The sequence below is a fragment of the Erinaceus europaeus genome, chromosome 17, assembly GCF_950295315.1.
Source record: "Erinaceus europaeus chromosome 17, mEriEur2.1, whole genome shotgun sequence".
In the NCBI taxonomy this organism is placed as follows: domain Eukaryota; kingdom Metazoa; phylum Chordata; class Mammalia; order Eulipotyphla; family Erinaceidae; genus Erinaceus; species Erinaceus europaeus.
In genome coordinates, this window is record NC_080178.1 from 18,389,279 (window position 1) to 18,403,306 (window position 14,028).

The 14,028-nt window shown below is 37.6% G+C and overlaps 1 protein-coding gene across 5 annotated transcripts in view; it reads right to left on the minus strand.

Moving 5' to 3' along the window:
- Positions 1 to 14,028, minus strand: part of TTC17 (tetratricopeptide repeat domain 17) — a 125,628-nt gene that overhangs the window by 45,539 nt on the left and 66,061 nt on the right. For all 5 annotated transcript variants that reach the window (XM_060176572.1, XM_016194637.2, XM_060176571.1 and 2 more), the window contains exon 17: positions 6,844 to 7,014. In XM_060176572.1, coding sequence (XP_060032555.1) covers positions 6,844 to 7,014 — 171 coding nt within the window. The remainder of the gene's footprint in view (positions 1 to 6,843; positions 7,015 to 14,028) is intronic.

Consider the following 14,028-nt stretch of genomic DNA (forward strand, 5'->3'; position numbering starts at 1 on the left):
ACCTCAGTGGCATAGCTGAGGGGCTGTGAAAGTCTCTTTGCATAACCACTGGATTATCTCTACCACACCCTGCTTTATCTCTTGGTCAGGAGTCAGTGGTTAAGCTAAGAAGCCTATTGATAGTTTAAAAGCCCTCAGGCTCCCATAGCCTACAGGGAAGAAAAAAAAAAAAGAAAGAGGCTTTTAAAGCACTGAGCTCCAACTCAGGGATTGAAACAACTGTTAATTTCCACCACTGTAAACCCTTTAGTTAACTTACTCAGACACAAGTCAATTCAGGCAATAGTGATCAATAATTTGAAAAGTACTGATAAAGGGAATTCATAACATAATATATAAAATGGTTAAACCAACAAGAAAAAATATTGGAGAATCGAACCAGGACAAAAGTCCAGCTAAAAGTCCTCCAGAGGGTGAAGCACAAAATAACGAGTTCAACATCCAAACATTAGCTAAGGAAATAATAACAAGAGTGAGTAAAGAATTTGAAAAAATTGTAATCAGAAATACAGGAACAACAAATGAGAATATGGAAGAAAATACTAATTATCTCATGGTCATTAGAGAACTGAAAGCTGAAATTGCTGAGTTAAGAATGCAACTAGCTGAACAAGCTAAAACAGTATCAGAGCAGGGCAACAAAATAGATGAACTCCAGAAAACAGTAGAGGGAAGAGAGAATAGAATCTATGAGGCTGAAGACAGAATTAGCAAGATTGAGGATGAATTAAAGACAACTAAAAAAGAAGTAAGAGATCTCAAAAAGAGATTAAGAGATGCTGAAAACAACAACAGAGTCCTATGGACTTCAAAAGAAACAATATACGCATTATTGGCATACCAGAGGAAGAAAGAGAAGGAGAGGAAGAAAGCATTTTCCAGGCCATAATAGCTGAAAACTTCTCTAGTCTAGACAACATCAAAGACATAAAAATTCAAGAAGCCCAGAGGGTCCCAAACAGAATTAACCCAGACCTAAAGACACCAAGACATATCATACTAAGAATGGAAAGGAAAAGGATAAAGAAAGGATCCTGAAGGCTGCAAGAGAAAAACAAAGAGTCACCTACAAAGGAAAACCCATAAGATTAGCAGCAGACTTCTCCATACAAACACTACAGGCCAGAAGAGAATGGCAAGATATCTATCGCGTGCTCAATGAGAAAGGCTTTCAGCCAAGAATACTATATCCTGCTAGACTGTCATTCAGACTAGATGGAGGCATCAAAACCTTCTCAGACAAGCAACAGTTGAAGGAAGCAACCATCACCAAGCCTGCCCTGAAAGAAGTTCTGAAAGGTCTCCTATAAACAATCAGACCACCACAAATAGGACATATATCAAAACACTCTAAAACTCTACAAGAATGGCGTTAAAATATCTTCAGTCTATGATATCAATAAATGTCAATGGCCTGAATCCACCTATTAAAAGGCACAGAGTAGGAAGATGGATCAGAAAACACAACCCAACAATATGTTGTCTACAGGAAACCCACCTAACTCAACAAGAAAAACTCAGACTTAAAGTGAAAGGATGGAAAACTATCATACAAGCCAATGGCCCACAAAAAAGGGCAGGAACAGCTATTCTCATATCTGACATGATAGACTTTAAAATAGATAAGATTAAAAAAGATAGGAATGGACACTACTTAATGCTCAGAGGATCAGTCAATCAAGAGGACTTAACAATTATTAACATCTATGCACCCAATGAGAAGCCATCTAAATACATCAAACTTCTACTGAAAGAGCTACAGCAATATATTAACAGTAACACAATCATACTAGGGGACTTCAACACCCCACTCTCTCAACTTGACAGATCATCCAGGCAGAAAATCAATAAAGACATAAGGGAGCTAAATGAAGAGATAGATAAACTAGAACTATTGGACATTTTCAGAGTCATTCATCCCAAGAAACTGGAATACACATTTTACTCAAATCCACATGGGTCATTTTCAAGGATAGACCATATGTTAGGCCACAAAGACAGTATCAGCAAATTCAAGAGCATGGAAATCATCCCAAGCATCTTCTCAGACCACAGTGGAATTAAACTAACACTTAACAATCAACAAAAGATTAGTAACAGTACCAAAATGTGGAAGCTCAACAGTACACTTCTTAACAACTTCTGGGTCAAAGAGGAAATCAAAGAAGAAATCAAAATGTTTCGAGAGTTCAATGAAAATGAAGACACAAGCTATCAAAATATTTGGGACACAGCTAAAGCAGTCTTAAGAGGGAAGTTCATAGCTATAAAAGCACACATTAGGAAACAAGAAAAAGCACAAATAAACAGCCTGATTGCACATCTTAAAGACCTAGAAAAAGAACAAGAAAGGAACTCTAAAGCAATGAGAAGGTCAGAAATCAATAAAGTTAGGGTAGAAATAAATAACATTGAGAATAAGAAAACCATACAAAAGATCAACGAAAGTAAATGTTGGTTCTTCGAAAGAGTAAACAAAATCGACAAACCTTTAGCCAGACTCACAAAACAAAAAAGGGAGAAGACCCAAATAAATCGGATAGTAAATGAAAGAGGAGATATCACAACAGACACTGCAGAAATTCAAAATATCATGCGAGGCTTCTATGAACAACTATATGCCACCAAGCTAGAGAACCTGGAAGAAATGGACAATTTCCTAGATACCTACCAACTTCCAAAACTAAGTCAAGAGGAAGTGGATAACATGAACAGGCCCATCACAGCTAATGAAATTGAAACAGTTATCAAAAATCTCCCCAAAGGGAGTCGAGCTGTAGCGCAGCGGGTTAAGCGCAGGTGGCGCTAAGCTCAAGGACCGGCGTCAGCATCCCGGTTCGAGCCCCCGGCTCCCCACCTGCAGGCAGATCCTTTCACAGGCGGTGAAGCAGGTCTGCAGGTTTCTGTCTTTCTCTCCCCCTCTCTGTCTTCCCCTCCTCTCTCCATTTCTCTCTGTCCTATCCAACAACAACGACATCAATAACAACTACAACAATAAAAAAACAAGGGCAACAAAAGGGAATAAATAAATAAATGAATCTCCCAAAAAATAAAAGTCCTGGACCAGATGGTTTTACAAATGAATTCTACAAAACCTTCAAAGAATACCTAATACCTCTACTTTTAAAAGTCTTCCAGAAGATTGAAAACACTGGAATACTCCCTGCCAGCTTCTATGAAGCCAACATCACCCTGATACCAAAAGCAGACAGGGACACAACCAAAAAAGAAAACTACAGACCAATATTTCTGATGAACATAGGTGATAAAATATTAAACAAAATTCTAGCCAACCGGATACAGCAGTATATCAAAAAGATTGTTCATCATGACCACGTGGGGTTTATCCCAGGCATGCAAGGTTGGTTTAATATACGTAAATCAACCAATGTGATCCACCACATCAACAAAAGCAAGACCAAAAACCACATGGTCATATCAATAGATGCAGAGAAAGCTTTTGACAAAATACAACATCCCTTTATGATCAAAACACTACAAAAAATGGGAATAGATGGAAAATTCCTGAAGATAGTGGAGTCTATATATAGCAAACCTACAGCCAACATCATACTCAATGGTGAAAAACTGGAAGCATTTCCACTCAGATCAGGTACTAGACAGGGTTGCCCAGCATTTCCACTCAGATCAGGTACTAGACATGGCTGCCCACTATCACCATTACTATTCAACACAGAGTTGGAAGTTCTTGCCATAGCAATCAGGCAGGAGCAAGGAATTAAAGGCATACAGATTGGAAGAGAAGAAGTCAAACTCTCCTTATTTGCAGATGACATGATAGTATACATGGAAAAAACCTAAGGAATCCAGCAAGAAGCTTTTGGAAATCATCAGGCAATACAGTGAGGTGTCAGGCTACAAAATTAACATTCAAAAGTCAGTGGCATTCCTCTATGCAAACACTAAGTTAGAAGAAATTGAAATCCAGAAATCAATTCCTTTTACTATAGCAACAAAAACAATAAAATATCTAGGAGTAAATCTAACCAAGGAAGTGAAAGACTTGTATACTGAAAATTTTGAGTCACTACTCAAAGAAATTGAAAAAGACACAAAGAAGTGGAAAGATATTCCATGTTCATGGGTTGGAAGAATTTACATCATCAAAATGAATATATTACCTAGTGCCATCTACACATTTAATGCTATCCCCATCAAAATCCCAAGCACATTTTTTAGGAGAATAGAACAAATGCTACAAATGTTTATCTGGAACCAGAAAAGACCTAGAATTGGCAAAACAATCTTGAGAAAAAATAACAGAACTGGAGGCATCACACTCCCAGATCTCAAACTGTATTACAGGGTCATTGTCATCAAAACTGCTTGGTACTGGAACATGAATAGACACACTGACCAGTGGAATAGAACTGAGAGCCCAGAAGTGAGCCCCCATACCTATGGACATCTAATCTTTGACAAAGGGGCCCAGACTATTACATGGGGAAAGCAGAGTCTCTTCAACAAATGGTGTTGGAAACAATGGGTTGCAACATGCAGAAGAATGAAACTGAATCACTGTATTTCACCAAATACAAAAGTAAATTCCAAGTGGATCAAGGACTTGGATGTTCACAAACTATCAAATACTTAGAGGAAAATATTGGCAGAACTCTTTTCTGCATAAATTTTAAAGACATTTTCAATGAAACGAATCCAATTACAAAGAAGACTAAAGCAAGTATAAACCTATGGGACTACACCAAATTAAAAAGCTTCTTCACAGCAAAAGAAACCACTACCCAAACCAAAAGACCCCTCACAGAATGGGAGAAGATCTTTACATGCCATACATCAGACAAGAGTTTAATAAACAACATATATAAAGAGCTTGCTAGACTCAACAACAAGACAACAAATAACCCATCCAAAAATTGGACAGAATATTCACCACAGAAGAGATCCAAAAGGCTGAGAAACACATGAAAAAATGCTCCAAGTCTCTGATTGTCAGAGAAATGCAAATCAAGACAACAATGAGATATCACTTCACTCCTGTGAGAATGTCATACATCAGAAAAGGTAACAGCAGGAAATGCTGGAGAGGGTGTGGGGTCAAAGGAACCCTCCTGCACTGCTGGTGGAAATGTCAATTGGTCCAACCTCTGTGGAGAACAGTCTGGAGAACTCTCAGAAGGCTAGAAATGGACCTACCCTATGACCCTGCAATTCCTCTCCTGGGGATATATCCTAAGGAACCCAACATATCCATCCAAAAAGATCCAATTGGCAGCACAATTTGTAATAGCCAAAACCTGGAAGCAACCCAGGTGTCCAACAACAGATGAGTGGCTGAGCAAGTTGTGGTATATATACACAATGGAATACTACTCAGCTGTAAAAAATGGTGACTTCACCGTTTTCAGCTGATCTGGATGGACCTTGAAACAATCATGTTGAGTGAAATAAGTCAGAAACAGAAGGATGAATATGGGATGATCTCACTCTCAGGCAGAAGTTGAAAAACAAGATCAGACAAGAAAACACAAGTAGAACCTGAACTGGAATTGGCATGTTGCACCAAAGTAAAAGACTCTGGGGTGGGTGGGTGGGTGGGGAGAATACAGGTCCATGAAGGATGATAAATGATATAGTGGGGGTTTTATTGTTAAATGGGAAACTGGGGAATGTTATGCATGTACAAACTATTGTATTTACTGTTGAATGTAAAACATTGATTCCCCAATAAAGAAATAAATTTTAAAAAAATTAAAAAAAAAACAAGGGCAACAAAAGGGAAAATAAATATTTCTTACAAATTAAAAAAAAAAAAAAAGAAAGAAAAATGATCGAGAGCAGGGGTAGATAGCATAATGGCTATGCAATGAGACTCTCGTGCCTGAGGCTCCAAAGTCCCAGGTTCAATCCCCTTTAAGCCAGAGCTGAGAACTGCTCTAGTAAAAAGAAAAAAAAAATAAGTAAAAGGGTATCCTGAAGATAAGACAGATAGACAGCCAAGAGCAGATGACAGCTCAGAAGTCAAGAGAAGGAGAGGGAGATTTAAGGTGCAGAGTTGTATATACTTCCAAATGTAGTAAAATAGCTAAGTAGAATGGGCACTAAAAGGAAACCACTCATTTTGGTACTGTGAACTAACATAATTTTAACAAGAACAATGGCCAGTACAGTATAGCTCAAAATGCATTTGTGTAATTTTAGAAGAGATCCTGGCAGTTGTACACATGATTTCAAATCTTTAAATTTCACTGGGTTAGTAATAAATACAATGCTTCTTTTTCTTCTTTTTTTCCCCCAGTAACTTACTTAATAGACCAAAGGCATTAATAAGAAACACTGGTACTAATTTAATCATATTTATCCCCACAAAAGAAGACACTGCAGTAGAGAAGAAGAAAAAGAAAGAAGTGTGAACAGCATTTTCATATTATAGCTTTCCTTCTGTCTCAAGAGTTGAGGGTTACCCTTACGATTCTACAAATATAACAAGTGATTGACTGTACCAGAAAAATAAAAACTCTTGAAAGTAGAGAAAAGCTGAAGTTTAAAGCTTGAGAGTTAGAAGTTGAAAAACAAGATCAGAAGAGAAAACACAAGTAGAATCTGAACTGGCGTTGGTATATTGAACCAAAGTAAAAGTCTCTGGGGTTGGTGGGGGAGAGCACAGGTCCTGGAACAGGATGACAGAGGACCTAGTGGGGGTTGTATTGTTATGTGGAAAACTGAGAAATATGCATGTACAAACTATTATATTTACTATTGACTGTAAAACATTACTCCCCCAATAAAGAAATAAAATAAAATAAAATAAAGCTTGAGAGTTGATTTTACCCCAGAAACACAGCTCAGGTCCAATCAACTTACTTTCAAGTCTAAGGGCATCTGAGTCCCTCCCTGAATTCTCAACAGCGAGTACAGGGTTCTCCTCTGTTCTTAACTCAGGTGGTTCTTCTTCAGCAGCTTCCAGTGACAGTGAGTTGTCAAAATATTTCTGTTTGGCATGGCTGTTTTCCAGGGCTTTCACATGACAATGACCTCAATGAGAAAAGACAAGGAGTACATTAGAAACATCTCTTTGATGTATCCTATAATCCAAGGTCTTCAAGTATCAAGAAGAGTAAAAAGGTGACAGTGCTATATTTTTTCTACAGAACTCTAAAAAATCCAGAGTATCCAGAGTCAGATGATTATTGTGATACAAGATTTTTCAATAAAATTAAAAGATTCACCTATGAGGTAATTTTAAGAACCAAGTATTGAGGGGGGGGCTAACTACCACATAACGATCAAGTCCAAGATGTGGATTCCTTTGTAAAATCAATGGTATGAAACAGTTGGTTTTTTTTTTTAAGTTTTATTTATAAAATGGAAATACTGATAAGACCATAGGATAAGAGGGGTATAATTCCACAAAATTCTCACCCCCAGAACTCCATATCCCACCTTGCAAGCTTTCTTATTCTTTATCCTTCTGGGAGCATGGACCCAAGATCATTACAGAGTGCAGAAGGTGGAAGGTCTGATTTCTGGTGTCTGAGTAAAGAACATCATATGAAAGTTTTCCTTCTATTTGCCTTAAAGGCAAGAAATGAAAGGTAAGTATATAAATAAGGTTAGAAACTGATGAATCACAGCTGTGAAATAGGCCATTCTTGCAATATAGCATTATCAGGGAAGGCACAGCAGAAGGAAAGAAATAAAATATCAAGATCCAAGGATTAAAGGGTAGTGATGGTGGCAGGGAACACACAATGAAGACCTGGGTCGAATATATAACAATTTAAGCATAGAGCATCAAATCTAGTAATCAGAGCCCTTTTTGATACCTTCTGATATACAGAGAGACCCTGACTTCTACTATGGTTTTGTAAATGGGCCTAGGAGTATCAACTCTATTAGAGATGGTGCATTAATACAGAAAAAAGGCCAGTATCCTAAGGTCATTGTCTGGGGAGAAAAATTGTGATCAGACATTTATATCTGATATGGCAGTGATTTGGCTAGCAGAACAGGTATTTCTTACTCTCTTATGTTTCATATGCACTGTCACTGAAGATGCATGTTCAGTGAAAGCCCACAACTTTCCTCTAAGAAGACAATTCTTTGTTTTGTCATAAGAGGACAATTTTTGGAATTAAGGGTGTGTAAGTCATTTCCTTTTTTTTTTTTTTACTAGATAATTCAAGCATGCTTTAAACCTTTATGTGTTAGAGAATACGGTGTCAGAGAGATGTGTGTACCCAGTCAAGCTCTCCTGGCAGCACTGGAAGTTTAAGACTCTTTCTGGGTTTGATGACTCCCTTTCAGATTTCATGGCTTTAAGAAAGCATGTCTCAGACCATTTCTCTTATTGTGTGAGGAAAATGTAATGGACTCAAAATCTTTCCCAGGTTACTGAGTTGAGTAAGGGGGAACCTCACACTTAGGGAGTCACTTTCCATTTCCCAATTCTATAAAAATCTTACATCTGAGGCTACTATCTCCTGGTTGCATCAGAGACTGTTTCAAGAGGAGTTTTAGCTTTCAAGAAACTTATAAAGACTTTGGGAAGAAAGATGATTATAAGATAACAAACAATAATGAGGTGTCATGCTGTGTCAAATACTTCAGAGAATGTGCTTTGAGTAGACAGCACTTATTTGAAGAATAGTCAGGACATAAAAACACAGAACTTAAGGAAGAGATACAACATAGGGGAAAGATCTGTTAAGTAGTTTTGAATTTTTTTTTATTCCACTTAATCCTCAGAATAGTTTAACTATTGAAGTTAACTTTCAATTCTTCACATAAGGAAGCTAGTCACTGCTGAGATTAAGGTACTTGCCAAATGCCAGTAGTAAAAGACCTGGATTTATAGCAGGTTTATTTACTAGAAAGTTTCTTGGCTATCTACTACTAGTCAGCACTATGTCTTCAGCAGAAAGCATGAAGACGGCAGCTTTCTGGACACGGAGGAATGATTTGTTATGCAAATTTACAGCAACAGAACCTCTCATTTGTATTTGGGAAATATGGACAGTATAATTTGATAGAGATGGGACACATGCATGTGTGTACAGGGAGGGCAAACAGCGGTAGTTGCTGATTTCTTCCATTTCTCTTGTAAGAAGATTGTGGTTGCTGATTTGCCTCTACTCCTGCCTTCACAACTTAATGTGTACAGGCAAGTGTGAAAAAAGCTATGTATAACAGCAGTAGAATAAAACAGAGCAATGGCAACAAACAGCATACCCAATTGACCAAAATTTACTATGAACAACACTGCACTTCTCGGAGACAGTTCCTAATTGGGATATAATTAAGAATTACTATTAAAAGCAGAGGAAATGATGATGATTATGGAGCTGAGAATTGTTAAAACACATCTTCCCTTGTGAAAACTTCCTGTCTTCAGCTTTGGTGAATTTGCCTCTAAAACATTTTTTTTTTCACCTTGACAAAGGTTAAGTAAAACTTAATGTTAGAAATGCAAAGGATAAATCATTTTTAAGTGGAACCCAGTGAAATTCTAGCTATTAGCTGCAAATGACTTCCTCTATCCTCTGCATCTCTTACTTTTCTCTCCCACTCTTTTCCCACAATAAAAATTTAATTGGCTTTATCTTTTTAAAATGTCTGCAATGTTAAAAAAATGCTTCTAGGTAGTTCATAATATATGATATGCATAAGATTAAGTTAAAATTAGTCAATTACATGACCTCAAATACAGATATTCTCTTGAAGCAAACTTGTGCATTCAAAGGAAGGTCTTATCTTCTTCTTCTTTTCTTCTTCTTATTTTTAATATTTACTTATTTATTCCCATTTGTTGCCTTTGTTTTATTGTTGTAGTTATGATTGTTGTCATTGTTGTTGGATAGGACAGAGAGAAATGGAGAGAGGAGGGGAATACAGGGAGGGGGAGAGAAAGATAGACACCTGCAGACCTGCTTCACCACTTGTGAAGCAACTCCCCTGCAGGTGGGGAGCCGGGGACTTGAACCGGGATTCTTATGCCAGTCCTTGCACTTTGAGCCATGTGTGCTTAACCCGCTGCACTACCGCCCGACTCCAGGAAGGTCTTATCTTCTGAGGAAATTGGGGCCAACATCTTTCAGAGACAAGGCAGAAGAGAGAGGCAGGGAAAATGTGAGGGAGAATGGCAAGTCTGTTAAGGTACTTCTTAGGAGTAAGTAAAATAAAAATCATCAAGTAAGAAACTATATGTTTTACAATTAGAACTGTTAATATTTTGTTAGGTTGACAGCTAAAATCAGGTTTACAGGGGCTGGGCGGTAGTGCAGTGGGTTACACACACACGATGTGAAGCCAAGGACTGACATAAGGATCCCTGTTTGAGCCCCCAGCTTCCTACCTACAGGGGGTTGCTTCACAAGTGGTGAAGCAGGTCTGCAGGTGTTTATCTTTTTCTCCCCCGCTGTCTTCTCCTCCTCTCTCAATTTCTTTCTGTCCTATCCAACAACGACAGCAATAACAACAACAACAATAACAATAAACAACAAGGGCAACAAAAGGGAAAAAATGGCCTCCAGAAGTGGATTCCTAGTGCAGCCTCCAGCAATAACACTGGAGGCAAAAAGGCTTACAGTTCTGTTGCGATCTGCAAAAGGATCTAGGCTAATAATAGAAAGTCAAATAGCCTACTTTGAAGATTATTTCTTGCATTTCTCTGAAGGAGAACTAAAGCACCTTAAAAGGAACATTTCTATTCTTTGGACTATCATAGGTCTGCTCCACTTCAATGCAGACCTTAAAAAGTTGCTGACATGGAAAAATATTACCTGTCTTCTCAGCAGAGGCAAAGATGATATTCTCACTAAAGAAACAAGTAAATGTCGGAGGAGGAAAAACAGAAAGACACCTGAGAAGTAACAAGTCATCTTCTATCCACATGACTATTTTTTGCTGATGCAAAAATGAGAAGATCCTGTGGCTTGTTTAAATGTTATAACTAATGAGGCCCCAGATGAAAATGGAAACACTTTTCTGTGCCTAGTGCTCTATATTTGCTTGCAAAGCACTTAGCATATAACTCAAATCCTGGTAGTTTGTTTTTTCATGAGACTACAAGGCAATACTAACTAAGCACAAAACTCTGAAGAAGGTATTTCTGATTCTGAAAATGCAATGATACCTTGGACATATCAACATCCTTCTCTGTGCTTAAGAGTATTCCTGCATAAACTGGGTCATTAATGTCAGCCTACGTGACTAGGATGCTCTGGGAAAAAAAATTTAATATTTAATACAAGTTGTTTTAAAATTAATTTTAAATTATTATTATAATTAATTATTATATTGTCACCAGGGATATTGTTGGGGCTCAGTGCCTACAGGATGACTCCACCACTCCTGACGGCATTTTTTTCCATAGAGACAGAAAGAAATAGGAAGAGAGGAGACATTTGCAGCACTGCTCTACAACCTCTGAAGCTTTCCCCATGTAGGTGGGGACTGAGGGCTTGAACCTGAACCCTTGAACATGGTTAAATGTACTCTACAGGGTGCACCACTGCACAGCCCTTTTCATATAACTTGGTAAGGCAGTTTCTGCATCAGAAATGCAGAAACAACAAATGAGTGTCTGAAAGAAAGCACTAATTATCTCCAGGTAATTAGAGAGCTGAAAGCTGAAATAGCTGAGCTAAGAAGAGCACAACTAGCTGAACAAGCTAATACAGTATCAGAATACAGTAACAAAATAGCTGAGCTACAGAAAACAAAAGAGGGTAGAGAGAATAGAATAAATGCAGCAGAAAACAGAATTAGCAATTTTGAGGACAAATGAAGAGAAAACGAAGAAAGAAGTCAGAGATCTCAAAGAGACTAAGAGATACTGAAAACAACAACAGAGACATATGAGATGACTTCAAAAGAAATAATATATGCATTATAGGACAACCAGAGGAAGAGAGAGGGGAAGAAAGCATTTTACAGGACACAATAGATGAGAACTTCTTTAATCTAGACAACATAAAGACATAAAGGTTCAAGAAGCCCAGAAGGTCCCAAACAAAATCAACTCAGACTTAAAGACACCGAGACACATCATATTTAGAATGAAAAGGAATCAGGATAAAGAAAGGATCCTGAAATCTGCAAGAAAAAAACAGAGTCACTTACAGAGGAAAACCCGTAAGATTAGCAGCAGATTTCTCCACACAAACACTACAGGCCAGAAGAGAATGATAAGATATCTATCGAGTGCTCAATGAGAAAGGTTTTCAACCAAGACTACTGTATCCTGCTAGACTGTCATTCAGACTAGATGGAGGCATAAAAACCTTCTCAGAAAAGCAACAGCTGAAAGAGTCAACTATCACCAAGCCTATCCTGAAAGAAGTTATGAAAGGTCTATAAACAACCAGATCACCATAAATGTGCCATATAACAGAACACTCTAAAAACCTACAATAATGGCATTAAAATATCTTCAGTCTATGATATCAATAAATGTCAATGGCTTGAATTCACCTATTAAAAAACACAGAGTAGGAAGATGGATCAGAAAACACAACCCAAGCATATGCTGTCTGCAGGAATACTAACTCAACAAGGCAAACACAGACTCAAAGCAAAAGGACGAAAAAATACCATACAAGCCAATGGACCACACAAAAAGGGCAGGAACAGCTATGCTTATATCTGATATGACAGACCTTAAAAAAAATAAAATTTGAGAAGATAGGGATGGACATTACTTAGTGCTCAGAGGATCAATCAATCAAGAGGACTTTTTAAAAAAATTTTTATTTTATTTTATTTTTTTAAATTTATTTCTTTATTGGGGAATTAATGTTTTACATTCAATAGTAAATACAATAGTTTGTACATGCATAACATTCCCCAGTTTCCCATTTAACAATACAACCCCCACTATGTCATTTATCATCCTTCATGGACCTGTATTCTCCCCACCCACCCACCCCAGAGTCTTTTACTTTGGTGCAATACGCCAATTCCAGTTCAGGTTCTACTTGTGTTTTCTTTTCTCAATCAAGAGGACTTAATGATTATCAACATCTATGCACCCATGGAGAGGTCATCTAAATACATCAAACACCTACTGAAAGAGCTACAGCAATGTATTAACAGCAACACAATAATAGTATGGGACTTAAACACCTCACTCTCTCAGCTTAACAGATCATCCAGGGAGAACATCAATAGAGAAACGAAGGGGCTAAATGAAGAGACAGGTAAACTAGAACTATTGGATATTTTCAGAGTAAAAATAGTGATTTCACTATTTTCAGCCCATCTTGGATGGAGCTTGAAGAAATCATGTTAAGTGAAATAAGTCAGAAACAGAAGGATAAATATGGGATGACCTCACTCACAAGCAGAAGCTGAAAAACAAGATCAGAAGAGAAAACACTAAGCAGAACTTGGACTGGGGTTGGTGTATTGCACCAAAGTAAAAGACTCTGGAGTTCAGGTCCTGGAACAGGATGGCAACAGATGTAGTGGGGATTGTACTGTGTGGAAAAATGAGAAATGTTATGCATGTACACACTATTGTATTCACTGTCAGCTGTAAAACATTAATCCCTCAATAAAGAAATAAAAAAACCAAAATAAAATAAAATCACTGCCATGTTAAGCATACAGACTCCCTGAGTTTGGGTAAAACCTAGGTTACTGATGACTATACCAAAGAGTTGAACAAAATGGCTCACCTGCTTTGCCCTGGTTGTCCTCTACTTAGGAAAGAAATGAGAAATAATTCCAAGAGAAGTAATAGCTCCTAAGATGTGTTCTCATTCAGCAATTACTGTTGAATGAAAATTCCTTGTAGGAAGTCTGAAAGTAATGGTTATGGACTGACTGACCTTAAAAACACAAAATTATACAAAGAAAGAGAGAGAGACACTATATTTCAATATGTGAAATCAGCAGTCTCAGGACTATCCAGGCATTCCCTCCTAGTGAGATAAATTAGTCAGAAGAGGTTTTAAAAAAAGAAAATGTGTGTGACATCAAATATAAGTATAGTGTGTATCCCTTTTACTAGATATATGGGAGTTAAATTGTGTGCTGAGGAATATG